General features: G+C 40.8%; 1 protein-coding gene across 1 annotated transcript in view; it reads right to left on the reverse strand.

Annotated features, from left to right (window-relative positions):
- Window positions 1–13651, reverse strand: part of TTC3 (tetratricopeptide repeat domain 3) — a 117919-nt gene that overhangs the window by 34766 nt on the left and 69502 nt on the right. The window contains exons 28-29 of the mRNA XM_037831591.1: window positions 3718–3969; window positions 916–962 (exon numbers count right to left, since the gene is read on the reverse strand). Coding sequence (XP_037687519.1) covers window positions 916–962; window positions 3718–3969 — 299 coding nt within the window. The remainder of the gene's footprint in view (window positions 1–915; window positions 963–3717; window positions 3970–13651) is intronic.

The raw sequence follows: 13651 nt of genomic DNA on the forward strand, positions 1-13651 counted from the left end.
CACTCAAACAGCAGCATTCTGAAGATCAATATAAAGAAACCATACTGATTTTCATGGACTAGACATAAGTTAAATGTATATAAAATGTTTAAAAAAATAACATTACAAAATACAAAATAAATTTTTTTTTTTTAAAAATTAGATTACAGTGTTTCAGCTTGTGTGATGACTTATAATAGAAAATAAGAAAAAGTTTAGTGATGCCTAATGTTATAACTAACATTTAATTGCCCCAACATTTCAAACTGGGGCAGAAATAATGAATTTACAAGCAGCATTTAATTTCCCTGGGGTACGCCAGGTGTGCCTCCATTCTTGAGCAGGGAATATTTGATACAGAAGATTAAGACAAAATGTCAAGTACAGGTAACTCGATCCTGAAAAATCAGTGAACAAGCATCTTTCTCCTAAAATTGCCACAATGCTTTTCCTTCCTCTATTTAATCACTTTCTTAAACTGGCGAATTCCTGAACTACCAGAAAGAATACAAGGCAACTCCAACCTACTAAGGAAAACAACTCTGGGATTGTTTTAACTTCAAATCAATTTGGAGTCATTCAAAACAAAGTCCTTTTGTTTCCTTACGGAGAAAACATTATCATTTTAATCACTGAAGATAAACAGTTCATTTTTATGCCAGGTGTGACCCAAGAACTCTTTCTTCCCTATTTCTAATACTAACATTAGTGGTGAGATTGAAAGGGCTCTAATTTAAGCCTCAGAATTTGTTGATTATTGCTCCAATTCCAAGACGAAAATTGGGATTAAATTTGCTAATAAAAGTGTGTACACTGTCCAAAAGTCCTTCAAATTTGGTTCTGGACTGCTATCTGTGATGTAAATAAACACAGGCAAGGGTTTCCTTTAATTAACATAAATTAGAATATAACTTTTAAAGTGCTCAAACAACTTACTGGCACATCGCTACAGTCTTGTTTCCTTAGCACAGTACAGCGGCTGTCTGCAGGAAGACACAGATGGTTTTGTGAGGAAATAAGGTAGTTACATTACCATACAATACACTACAGCCTTTAAAAAACACCACCCCACACACCACTACAGAACATGTTCACTCCTTACGAGGCTCTGACACAAGAACAAAATCAGTAACTACAGGGAAACCAGCCACAAGGAACCACAACACTTCAACCCACTTCAGCATAACCCAAGCGCCTCCATGAGCCAAGCACTCCGCTAGGCTGGGAACACAGAGATGCACAACACAGTCCCTGCCGTCAAGGAGAGGAGTTCAAGGTCTACTGAAAAAGTAGCAACTGGGCAACCACCACCCACTGCCAGCTGAGTCCCACAATAAGGTAGAAAGGAAACAAAGAGTACAGAGGAATTAGGTCTTCAAGGAGAAGAGGCCGAAGCGATCAGGGAGGGCTGCAGAGAGGAGGGGACATCCAAGCTAGACTTGAAATGAACAAGCAAAGAGGCGAGGGGGTGGGCCTGGAGGAACTGCGGAGCAAAGGCCTGAGGCAGGGAAGTGCAAGGCGAGTCTGGGAACAGCGAGAAGCAGTGGGTGTGCTCAGAGGGCAGTGGGAGAGAGTGGGGATGAGCCCACAGAGATCATGCCCGTTATTTCATCAGCAAAGCTAAGCAAACATTCCCTGAACAGAACAGCTGCAGGATCAGACAGAAGTTCCAGAAGAGTAACGAGGGGTAACACAAGAGGAAGATTTGGAGTGGGAGGGCATGGAAGCCAGTTTGGAGGCTACTGCAGTCCTCTGATCAAGGAAGCTATCTATAACTATGGCCCTGGCCTAGGGCAGTGGGGCTGGACAGGAAAGGACAGATCCGAGATAAAGCTTACTTGAATTGGTGACACACTAGATTGGGGAGAACAGGAAAAGGAAGAGTCAAGATTAACTCCAGGGTCTTCTACTTAACAACTAAATACACAAAGATGCTTCTGAGATAAATTCAGGAAAAACAGGCCTCCGGGGATGCAGGTTTAGCTAGACTGGGGCCTATTGGCTGTCTGCAGAAACTCCAACAGGGAAACATGCATCCAGAGCTCAGCAGGGAGGCTGGCGCTCCCAGCTGTGAGAGCCCTGATAATATTACTGAATACCCTTCTTTATGAGATCAGTGGATTTTTTAAAGTTTTAGGAAATATAAACTTTCCTTTAACTGAAAAGAGATAAAATGGAGAAAGCCTGGGGTGAGGTGGAGGCACGCTAGTGGACTTGAAAATCTGCTGGGCTGGCCAGTCATTTGGTTGGTGGCTTCCAACTCCATGGCTAAAAGCACAGAAACAGTCACAAGTCCCCTCGTGTATTTTAGATACGGATACAAGAATCATGTAGAATGCACACTGGGAGCAAACTGTGTCCTCTCTAGTTCTCTTGCTTTGTGATCCAAACATGCATCTGGTTTTGTAAGCTCAGTCCCGGGGCAGCACTTTATTACCAGCAGCAGCAAACTGATGGCAATAAATTCAGGCTATCAAGTGGCATGGCACCTTCCAGTCATGAAGCAGTGTCCTGGAAAAATAAAGCCATCTGTATTTGAGTGTGATCTTTCCTAAGAACCACAAAAAATTAAGCTTTTTGGTTCCTTACGCAGCATTTTAAGTTTACAATGTGTGACACTTTTGGACAAGGCTGGACTTTTTAATATACTCTTTAAAACAGGCAGTTTGAAATTTTAGTCTAATTTCTGACAATATATCCAGTAGATCTATGATGCTGGGGCAAAGGGGGGAGTGATTATCATAAAACACAGATGTAGTACCAAAGATAAGAAATTGACATTCATTTAGAATCTAAGAATCCCAGAATTTTGAAGCAAAGGGGCCCACACATCATTTGGTCCAAATCCTCTCATTTTAATGAAGGAAACTAAGATCAAGTGGAGTGAAGGAATTAGCTACTAGTTATCCTATTCTCCCACCAAACTGGACTCCAGGCTGTTACCCAAAGAGGCCTGCGACCGCCCCCCACTCATCTCTGTAAACCCCTGACATGCACCCGTCCGACTGCATCTCCGGCTATCTGCTGCACCGGGGCTTTCCTCTTCTAGAGGGAGAACGCAAACTGCTGACCCTTCCCTTGAACCCCTCGGCACCTTCTCTGGTCCTCTCTTACTGGGCCTACTACTGTCTTAGTTATTTGTGCAATCATCTTATTCCCTTTCCTAGAGCACACGCTCCTTGAGGGCAGGAACAGCATGAGCATTTCTGAATTCCTTGTTAACACCTAGCGGCTCAGAGACCAGAAGCAGCAGGATTACACACCAAGTTCGTAATAAATTGAATCAGGGAAGAAGCCGAGCCATAGCCTACTTTCTAGTTCCGGGCTCTTCCCACTAAAACAGATGGAATATTTGTCCCAGATTCAGCAAACATCGCCTCCTTTCGCAGCTCAACGTTCTATGGAACGCTACATCAAACCGTCTGCTAACTAAGCAGATCCACTTAACAAGCAACCTTTGCCTCGACCCATGAAAACAACTAATATGGGGAAAGTACGGTGTGCAGTGAGCATGACATACCCATCTCAACATCTCTACAACACTTGGCTTGCTACAGAAAAACAAGTTTTAGGACATCAAAAAATCACTATTTTCAGTTAGTAAACTTCCCCAAATAAACCAATTACACAGTAACAGTTTTTCACTATTTTTCCTGTTAAAGTATTTAAATAAGCTAGGTCCTTTATAGACTTTTTTCAAAGATTAGGTACAAATAAACTTAAATTTAGTTCACGTACCCAATATATCAAAGAATTCATCTAAAGCACTGTGCAATGCCGGAAACTTCTCTCTGTGATCTTCTAGCAGCCATATAAAACAGCGTGCTGCCTTCACCGATGTTGGTTCAAAGAAATAATCCAGGTTCTTTCCTTCAATAGACTCTAATTTATTTCCATATTTCTCATTCCAGAGAAAACTCAGGATGCTAAAATCAAGTTCCTTAAGAGAAGCACCACAACGAGAAAGAAAAGATTCTGTGGCATCCAAGCCTGTGATTAAAAACAAAACTCAAATCAGAAGGGAACAATTATTTACTGTAAAATCTTATTCAATTTTACAATTTTGAAAGCAACTCCATCAGTTTGCTTACATTTTCAGAGAAAACATTTAAATACTTGAGAACAAATCTGTTCACCCTATTATGCATTTGAGAGACACCATTTAACACTGAAATGCTAATAATAATAAAAATAAAAACCGTTTTTATCTATTAGTAAATAAGATGGGTCAAAGTCTTCTACCATTACAGTTACCTTTACTAGATTCAAGAGATGAAATTAAGGCATTAAGTGTCTTTACAAATACTCTATGACAATCACTTTTTTATTAACTCAACATGATTTTCATTAACTCCAAATGTTTCACAGAACAAAACAGGCTTTAAAACGGGACATGGGAGGTGGGGCAAGATGGCGGAGTGGTGAGGTGTATGTTTTAGTTACTCCTCCAGGGCAGTTAAGTAGAAAGCCAGGAACTGCGTGGACTGGACACCGCAGAGCAATCTGACTTTGGGCATACTTCATACAACACTCATGAACACGTGGAACTGCTGAGTTCAGCGAAATCTGTAAGTTTTCACGGCCAGGGGACCCGTGCCCCTCCCTGCCAGGCTCAGTCCCGTGGGAGGAGGGGCCGTCAGCGCTGGGAACGAGGAGGGAGAACTGCAGTTGCAGCTCTTATTGGAAACTCATTCTACTGATCCAAACTCCAACCATAGATAGACTGAGACCAGACACCGGAGAACCCGGGAGCAGCCAGCCTGGCGGAGAGGAGATAGGGATAGCAAAAACAGCAAGAAAAACCCAAAAATAAAAGTGGAGGCTTTCTGGAGTTCTGGTGAACATAGAAAGGGGAAGGGCGGAGCTCAGGCAGAGTCAGGCTCATATGCAAATCCAGAAGAAAAACGGTTTCTCTGCCCCCTGGACCCTTCCTTAATGGCCCTATTTGCCTTGTCTCTTAGCATTTCAAAAACCCATTAGACCTGCAAGGAGGGCCTTTCCCCCTTTTTTTTTTAAATCTTTTTCTCTTTTCCTAAAACAATTACTCTAAGAAGCCCAATACAGAAAGCCTCAAAGACATGCAATTTGGGCAAGTAAAGACAAGAACAGAACTCAGAGAGCTCTGAGACACAAGGCAATAAGTCTAGTGGCAGAGAAAATTCACTAAACACCACAACTTCCCAAGAAAAGGGGGGCGTCCTCTCACAGCCATCATCCCGGTGGACAGGGCACACTCCTGCCTGTCACCAGCCCAGAGCCCAGAGTTGCCCCAGACAACCCAGTGTGATGAGAAGTGCTTCCAATAACACATGCACACACCAAAGAATTGGGCGTGGACATTAGCCTTCCCTGCACCCTCAGCTGCTTGTCCCAGAGTTGGGAAGGCAGAACAGTGTGAATTAACAAGCCTCATTCAGCCATCCTTTCAGCAGACTGGGAGCCTCCCTACACAGCCCTGCAGCCCAAAACCGCCCTAGAGGGACCGCGCTCACCTGTGACATAGCACAGTCATCCCTCAACAGAGGACCTGGGAGCACACAGCCTGGAAGAGGGACCCACTCGCAAGTCTCAGGGGCCATACGCCAATACCAAGGACTTGTAGGTCAGCGGCAGAGACAAACTGTGGCAGGACTGAACTGAAGGATCAGAATATTGCAGCAGCTTTAAATCTCCCACAACACCAGGGGGATTTGATAATTAGAGCTGCCTCCCCTCCCTGACTGCCCAGACACACGCCCCATATACAGGGTGGGCAACACCAACTACACACGCAAGCTTGGCACACCAATTGGACCCCACAAGACTCACATCCCCACTCACCACAAAGACAAACCAGGGGAGAACTGGCTTGAGGAGAACAGGTGGCTCATGGACGCCACCTGCTGGTTACATAGAGAAAGTGTACTCCACGAAGCTGTAGATCTGACAAATTAGAGATAAGGATTTTAATTGGTCTACAAATCCTAAAAAAGAACCTTATCAAGTTAAGTAAATGCCAAGAGGCCAAAAACAACAGAAAATTTTAAAGCATATGAAAAAACCAGATGATATGGATAACCCAAGCCCAAGCACCCAAATCAAAAGATCAGAGGAGACACAGTACTTGGAGCAATTAATCAAAGAACTAAAGTGAATGACGAGACCATGGCACAGGATATAAAGGACATGAAGAAAAGCACGGCATAGAATATAAAGGACATCAGGAAGACCCTAGAAGAGCATAAAGAAGAAATTGCAAGAGTAAATAAAAAAACAGACGATCTTATGGAAATTAAAGAAACTGCTGAACAAATTAAAAAGATTCTGGATACTCATAGTACAAGACTAGAGGAAGTTGAATGACGCATCAGTGAACTGGAAGATGACAGAACGGAAAATGAAAGAACAAAATAAAGAATGGGGAAAAAATAAAAAAAATCGAAATGGACCTCAGGGATATGATAGAAAATATAAAACGTCCAAATACAAGACTCACTGATGTTCCAGAACTGGAAGAGAAGGGTAAAGGTCTAGGAACAATATTCAAAGAAATTGTTGGGGAAAACTTCCCAAATCTTCTAAACACCATAAATACACAAATCATAAATGCCCAGAGAACTCCAAATAGAATAAATCCAAGTAAACCCACTCCAAAACATATTCTGATCACACTGTCAAATATGGAAGAGAAGGAGCAAGTTCTGAAAGCAGCAAGAGAAAAGCAATTCACCACATACAAAGGAAACAGTAAGACTAAGTAGTGACTTCTCAGCAGCCACCATGGAGGCAAGAAGGTAGTGGCATGACATATTTAAAATTCTGAGCGAGAAAAACCTCCAACCAAGAATTCTTTATCCAGCAAAGCTCTCCTTCAAATTGGAGGGAGAGCTTAAATTTTTCATAGACAAACAAATGCTGAGAGAATTTGCTAACAAGAGACCTGCCCTACTGGAGATACTAAAGGGAACCCTACAGACAGAGAAACAAAGAAAGGAGAGAGAGACATGGAGAAAGGTTCAGTACTAAAGAGATTCAGTTTGGGTACATTAAAGGATATTAATAGAGAGAGGGAAAAAATATATATGACAAACATAAACCAAAGGATAGGATGGCTGATTCAAGAAATGCCTTCACAGTAACAACGTTGAATGTAAATGGATTAAACTCCCCACTTAAAAGATATAGATTTGCAGAATGGATAAAAAAAATGAACCATCAATATGTTGCATACAAGAGACTCAGACACAGAGACACAAAGAAATTGAAAGTGAAAGGATGGAAAAAAATATTTCATGCAAGCTACAGCCAAAAGAAAGCAGGTGTAGCAATATTAATCTCAGATAAAATAGACTTTAAATGCAAGGATGTTGCACAAAGAAGGCCACTACATACTAATAAAAGGGGCAATTCAACAAGAAGAAATAACAATCATAAATGTTTATGCACCCAATCAAGGTGCCACAAAATACATGAGACAAACACTGGCAAAACTAAAGGAAGCAATTGAAGTTTCCACAATAATTGTGGGAGACTTCAACACATCACTCTCTCCTATACATAGATCAACCAGACAGAAGACCAATAAGGAAACTGAAAACCTAAACAATCTGATAAATGAATTGGATTTAACAGACATATATAGAACATTACATCCCAAATCACCAGGATACGCATTCTTCTCTAGTGCTCATGGAAGTTTCTCCATAATAAATAATATGCTGGGAAAGAAAACAAGCCTCAATAAATTTAAAAAAATTGAAATTATTCAAAGCACATTCTCTGACCACAATGGAATACAATTAGAAGTCAATAACCATCAGAGACTTAGAAAATTCACAAATACCTGGAGGTTAAAGAACACGCTTCTAAACAATCAGTGGGTTAAAGAAGAAATAGCAAGAGAAATTGCTAAATATACAGAGATAATGAAAATGAGAACACAACATACTAAAACCTACAGGATGCAGCAAAAGCGGTACTGAGGGGGAAATTTATACCACTAAATGCATATATTAAAAAGGAAGAGAGAGCCAAAATCAAAGAACTAATGGATCAACTGAAGAAGCTAGAAAATGAACAGCAAACCAATCCTAAACCAAGTAGAAGAAAAGAAATAACAAGGATTAAAGCAGAAATAAATGACATAGAGAACAAAAAAACAATAGAGAGGATAAATAACACCAAAAGTTGGTTCTTTGAGAAGATCAACAAGATTGGCAAGCCCCTAGCTAGAATGACAAAATCAAAAAGAAAGAAGACCTAGATAAACAAAATAATGAATGAGAAAGCTGACATTACTGCAGATCCCGAAGAAATTTAAAAAATTATAAGAGGATACTATGAACAACTGTATGCCAACAAACTGGATAACGCAGAGGAAATGGACAATTTCCTGGAAACATACGAACAACCCAGACTGACCAGAGAAGAAACAGAAGACCTCAACCAACCAATCACAAGCAAAGAGATCCAATCAGTCATCAAAAAGCTTCCCACAAATAAATGCCCAGGGCCAGATGGCTTCACAGGGGAATTCCACCAAACTTTCCAAAAAGAACTGACACCAATCTTAAACTCTTTCAAAACATCAAAGAAAATGGAATACTACCTAACTCATTTTATGAAGCTAACATCAATCTAATACCAAAACCAGGCAAAGATGCTACAAAAAAGGAAAACTACAGGCCAATCGCCCTAATGAATACAGATGCAAAAATTCTCAACAAAATACTTGCAAATCGAATCCAAAGACACATTAAAAAAATCACACACCATGACCAAGTGGGGTTCATTCCTGGCATGCAAGGATGGTTCAACATAAGAAAATCAACCAAGGTATTACAACACATTAACAAATCAAAAGAGAAAAATCAAATGATCATCTCAATAGATGCTGAAAAAGCATTTGACAAAATCCAACATCCCTTTTTGATAAAAACACTTCAAAAGGTAGGAATTGAAGGAAACTTCCTCAACATGATAAAGAGCATATATGAAAAACCCACAGCCAGCATAGTACTCAATGGTGAGAGACTGAAAGCCTTCCCTCTAAGATCGGGAACAAGACAAGGATGCCCGCTGTCACCACTGTTACTCAACATTGTGCTGGAAGTGCTAGCCAGGGCAATCCAGCAAGACAAAGAAATAAAAGGCATCCAAATTGGAAAGGAAGAAGTAAACCTGTCATTGTTTAAAGAGGATATAATCTTATATCTGGAAAACCCCAAGAAATCGACGATACAGCTACTAGAGCTAATAAACGAATTTAGCAAAGTAGCGGGATACAAGATTAATGCATGTAAGTCAGTAATGTTTCTGTATGCTAGAAATGAACAAACTGAAGAGGCACTCAAGAAAAAGATAACATTTTCAATAGCAACTAAAAAAATCAAGTACTTAGGAATAAACTTAACCAAAGATGTAAAAGACCTATACAAAGAAAACAACATAACTCTACTAAAAGAAATAGAAGGGGACCTTAAAAGATCCAAAAACATTCCATGCTCATGGATAGGAAGGCTAAATGTCATTATGTCATTAAGATGTCAATTCTACCCAAACTCATCTACAGATTCAATGCAATCCCAATCAAAATTCCAACAACCTACTTTGCAGACTTGGAAAAGCTAGCAACCAAATTTATTTGGAAAGGGAAGATGCCTCAAATTCCTAAAGACACTCTAAAAAAGAAAAACGAAGTGGGAGGACTTAGACTCCCTGACTTTGAAGCTTATTATAAAGCCACAGTTGTCAAAACAGCATGGTATTGGCACAAAGACAGACATATTGATCAATGGAATCAAATTGAGAATTCGGAGATAGACCCCCAGATCTATGGCCAACTGATCTTTGATAAGGCCCCTAAAGTCATTGAACTCGGTCATAACAGTCTTTTCAACAAATGGGGCTGGGAGAGTTGGATATCCATAACCAAAAGAATGAAAGAGGACCCCTACCTCACACCCTATACAAAAATTAACTCAAAATGGATCAAAGATCTCAATATAAAAGACAGTACTATAAAACTCCTAGAAAATAAAATAGGGAAACATCTTCAAGACCTTGCATTAGGTGGCCACTTCCTAGACTTTACACCCAAAGCACAAGCAACAGAAGAAAAAATAAATAAATAGGAACTCCTCAAGTTTAGAAGTTTCTGTACCTCAAAGGAATTTGTCAAAAAGGTTACAAGGCAGCCAACTCAATGGGAAAAAATTTTTGGAAACCATGTATCTGACAAAAGACTGATATCTTGCATATAGAAAGAAATCCTACAACTCAATGACAATAGTACAGACAGCCCAATTATAAAATGGGCAAAAGATATGAAAAGACAGTTCTCTGAAGAGGAAATACAAATGGCCAAGAAACACATGAAAAAATGTTCAGCTTCACTAGCTATTAGAGAGATGCAAATTAAGCCACAATGAGATACCATCTCACACCAATTAGAATAGCTGCCATTAAACAAACAGGAAACTACAAATGCTGGAGGGGATGTGGAGAAATTGGAACTCTTATTCATTGTTGGTGGGACTGTATAATGGTTCAGCCACTCTGGAAGTCAGTCTGGCAGTTCCTTAGAAAACTAGTAGATAAATAAAATGTGGTATATATACACGATGGAATACTACGAGGCAGTAAGAAGGAACAATGTCGTGAAACATATGACAACATGGACATACGACAACCTTGAAGACATAATGCTGAGCGAAATAAGCCAGGCACAAAAAGAGAAGTATTATATGCTACCACTAATGTGAACGTTGAAAAATGTGAAACAAATGATTTATAATGAAGAATGTAGAGAAATAGCAATAGAAAGCAATTAAGGAAGGGGGAACGATAATCCAATAAGAACAGATAAGCTATCATGGGTAAATTTAACGTTCTGGGAATGCCCAGGAATGACTATGGTTTGTTAATTTCTGATGGGTATAGTAGGAACAAGTTCACAGAAATGTTGCTATATTAGGTTACTTTCTTGGGGTAGAGTAGGAACATGTTGGAAGTAGGTTAGTTGTCATTTTCTTACTACCTTGTTATGGTCTGTTTGAAATCTTCTTTTAGTGTATGCTTTTTTAATTTTTTTTTATTTTTTATATAGTTGATTTAAAAAAAAGAATTTTTTTAAAAAAAAGGAAAAATAATATGCAGAGCCCCCTTGAGGAGCTGGTGGAGAATGCAGGGGTCTTGGGCTGCCCCACCTCAATGGTTGCTAATGTGCTCACAGACATAGGGGACTGGTGGTTTGATGAGCTGAGCCCTCTACCACAGGACTTGCCCTTGGGAAGACTGTTGATGCAAAGGAGAGGCTAGGCCTGCCTACAATTGTGCCTAAGAGCCTCCTCCCGAATGCTCAGATATGGTCCTCTCTTTCTAGCTAAGCCAACTTGGCAGGTGAAATCACTGCCCTCCTCTCTACGTGGGAGCAGACATCCAGGAGAGTGAATCTCCCTGGCAACGTGGAATATGACTCCCGGGGAGGAATGTAGACCCAGCATCGTGGAATGGAGAACATCTACTTGACCAAAAGGGGGAAGTGAAAGGAAATGAAATAAGCTTCAGTGGCAGAGGGATTCCAAAAGGAGCCGAGAGTTCACTCTGGTGGGCACTCTTACGCACACTTTAGACAACCCTTTTTAGGTTCTAATGAACTGAGGTAGATGGCAGTGGATACCTTAAACTATCAAACCCAGAACCCATGAATCTTGAAGACGATTGTATAAAAATGTAGCTTATGAGGGGTGACAATGTGATTGGGAAAGCCATATGGACCACACTCCCCTTTGTCTAGTTTATGGATGGATGAGTAGAAAAATGGGGGAAGGAATAAAACAAACAAAGGCACCCAGTGTTCTTTTTTACTTTAATTGCCCTTTTTCACTTTAACTATTATTCTTGCTATTTTTGTGTATGTGGTAATGAAGGTGTCAGGGATTGATTTTGGGGATAAATGTACAACTATGTAATAGTACTGTGAACAATTGAATGTACGATTTGTTACAACTGCATGGTACGTGAACATATCTCAATAAAATGAATTAAAAAAAAAAAAAAAAAAAAAACGGGACATGGATGAGCTCATCCCCCAGTGCCTTCCAGAACTGCCCCTCACCCCAGACCACACTCCTTGCCCTTGTCCATGAGAACCAAAGGGCCACTCTCTCCGCCTTTCCCCCTTCTCTGCATCAGGAAAAGGAGTGGCTGCACCTCACACAGCCCACCGAGGAAGGGGACCCTAATCCTAACAGTCACCAAAAGCAGAGCAGCTCTGTTCACCCCACAGTGCTCTAACATGGCGTGGGCATCCTGCCGTGGGCCTCGGGCTAAAGTCAGCCCGAGCCTGCTCAGAGTCTAAATTACTAAAAGCTGCTGCTTTTTCCAGATGAAACAGTTAGCTGGCACTTAAAAGGCAGGCTGTTTGAAGAACTAGTATCTCTGAACACCAGAATCAGTCACCACGTAAAATACTCATGATAAAGAGTTTCAGAGAAGCACCAGTGAAGAAATACCACATTCACCAGTGAAGAAATACCACATTCACCGCTCCGTCTAGGTTCACGCAGAGCAGGTGTGTGGCGAGCGGAAGGGCAGGCAGATGGCATCCACCACTGAGACTCGTTTCCTCTCCCCTGTGCTCCTGCTGCTGGGCTCCTTCCCTCTCTGGAAACTGCACCTGGCTTTTTCACGCTTCCTCGCTCTTTTTCTCTTTGCTGAGCAGATAAATTGACCTCCTATGTTACATGCGCTCATGATGTGACAATGCTGTATAGACTTTTTGTGAGAAGGAAGTAAAATTCCAGGAATTGGAAACTGCTTGCTTTTAATAAATAAATGTGAGCTTTGCATTAGGGCTCTAGCACAGCCTTGTTAATTAAAATGCTTGAACTCATCTGACAACTTTGAATAGAAATTGCAACTTTAAATAGTATGCATACATACTTTACTGAAGCATGTGGCGGTTAATTTTATCTGTCAACTTGGCTAGGAGATGGTACCCAGTTGTTTGGTCAAACACTGGCCTATATGTTGCTATGACGATATTGTATAGTTGGGATTAGCATCTATAGTCAGTTGACTTTAAGTAAAGGAGATTACTCTCAATAAGGTGGGTGGGTCTCATCCCAACAGCTGGCAGCCTTAAGAAACAAAGAACTGAGGATTCCAGAAGAAGGAATTCTGCCTCAACAGGAGACCCTCCACGCCTCCCTGAGTTTCCACCTGCTGGCCTCCCCTATGGATTTGGACTCAAGCCTTCAGCATTACTCTTCACAGAATTTCCTTCGGACTTGACAGCCTCTCCCCTCCCCCAAACATATGAGCCAATTTCTCATAATAAATGTCTTAATATACACACATACACACATACACATATACCCTATTGGTTCTCTGGAGAACCCTAAAACAAAGCAACACCTGTAAGCTTCAGAACAAATGCGTCATATAAAAAGGACAGATTCATTCTTTCTGCCAATGAGCTGTAAGGCTGGAAGCTGCAGTTTACTGGGATAAAGACCGGATGGCACTCTTGTCCAGTTAGCGTAACCCAGACAAGCCTGTCTTCACTCTTCAGTCTGTCTTCTACAGTAGATTAAAGTAAAAGATGACTTTATAGTTTACTTATCTGATTGTTAATAGATGACAGCAACAAGTTTATCACTTAAGGGTGATTTTCCGGGGCTGGAAACCC

This window comes from Choloepus didactylus, chromosome 1 (genome assembly GCF_015220235.1).
Source record: "Choloepus didactylus isolate mChoDid1 chromosome 1, mChoDid1.pri, whole genome shotgun sequence".
Classification (NCBI taxonomy): domain Eukaryota; kingdom Metazoa; phylum Chordata; class Mammalia; order Pilosa; family Megalonychidae; genus Choloepus; species Choloepus didactylus.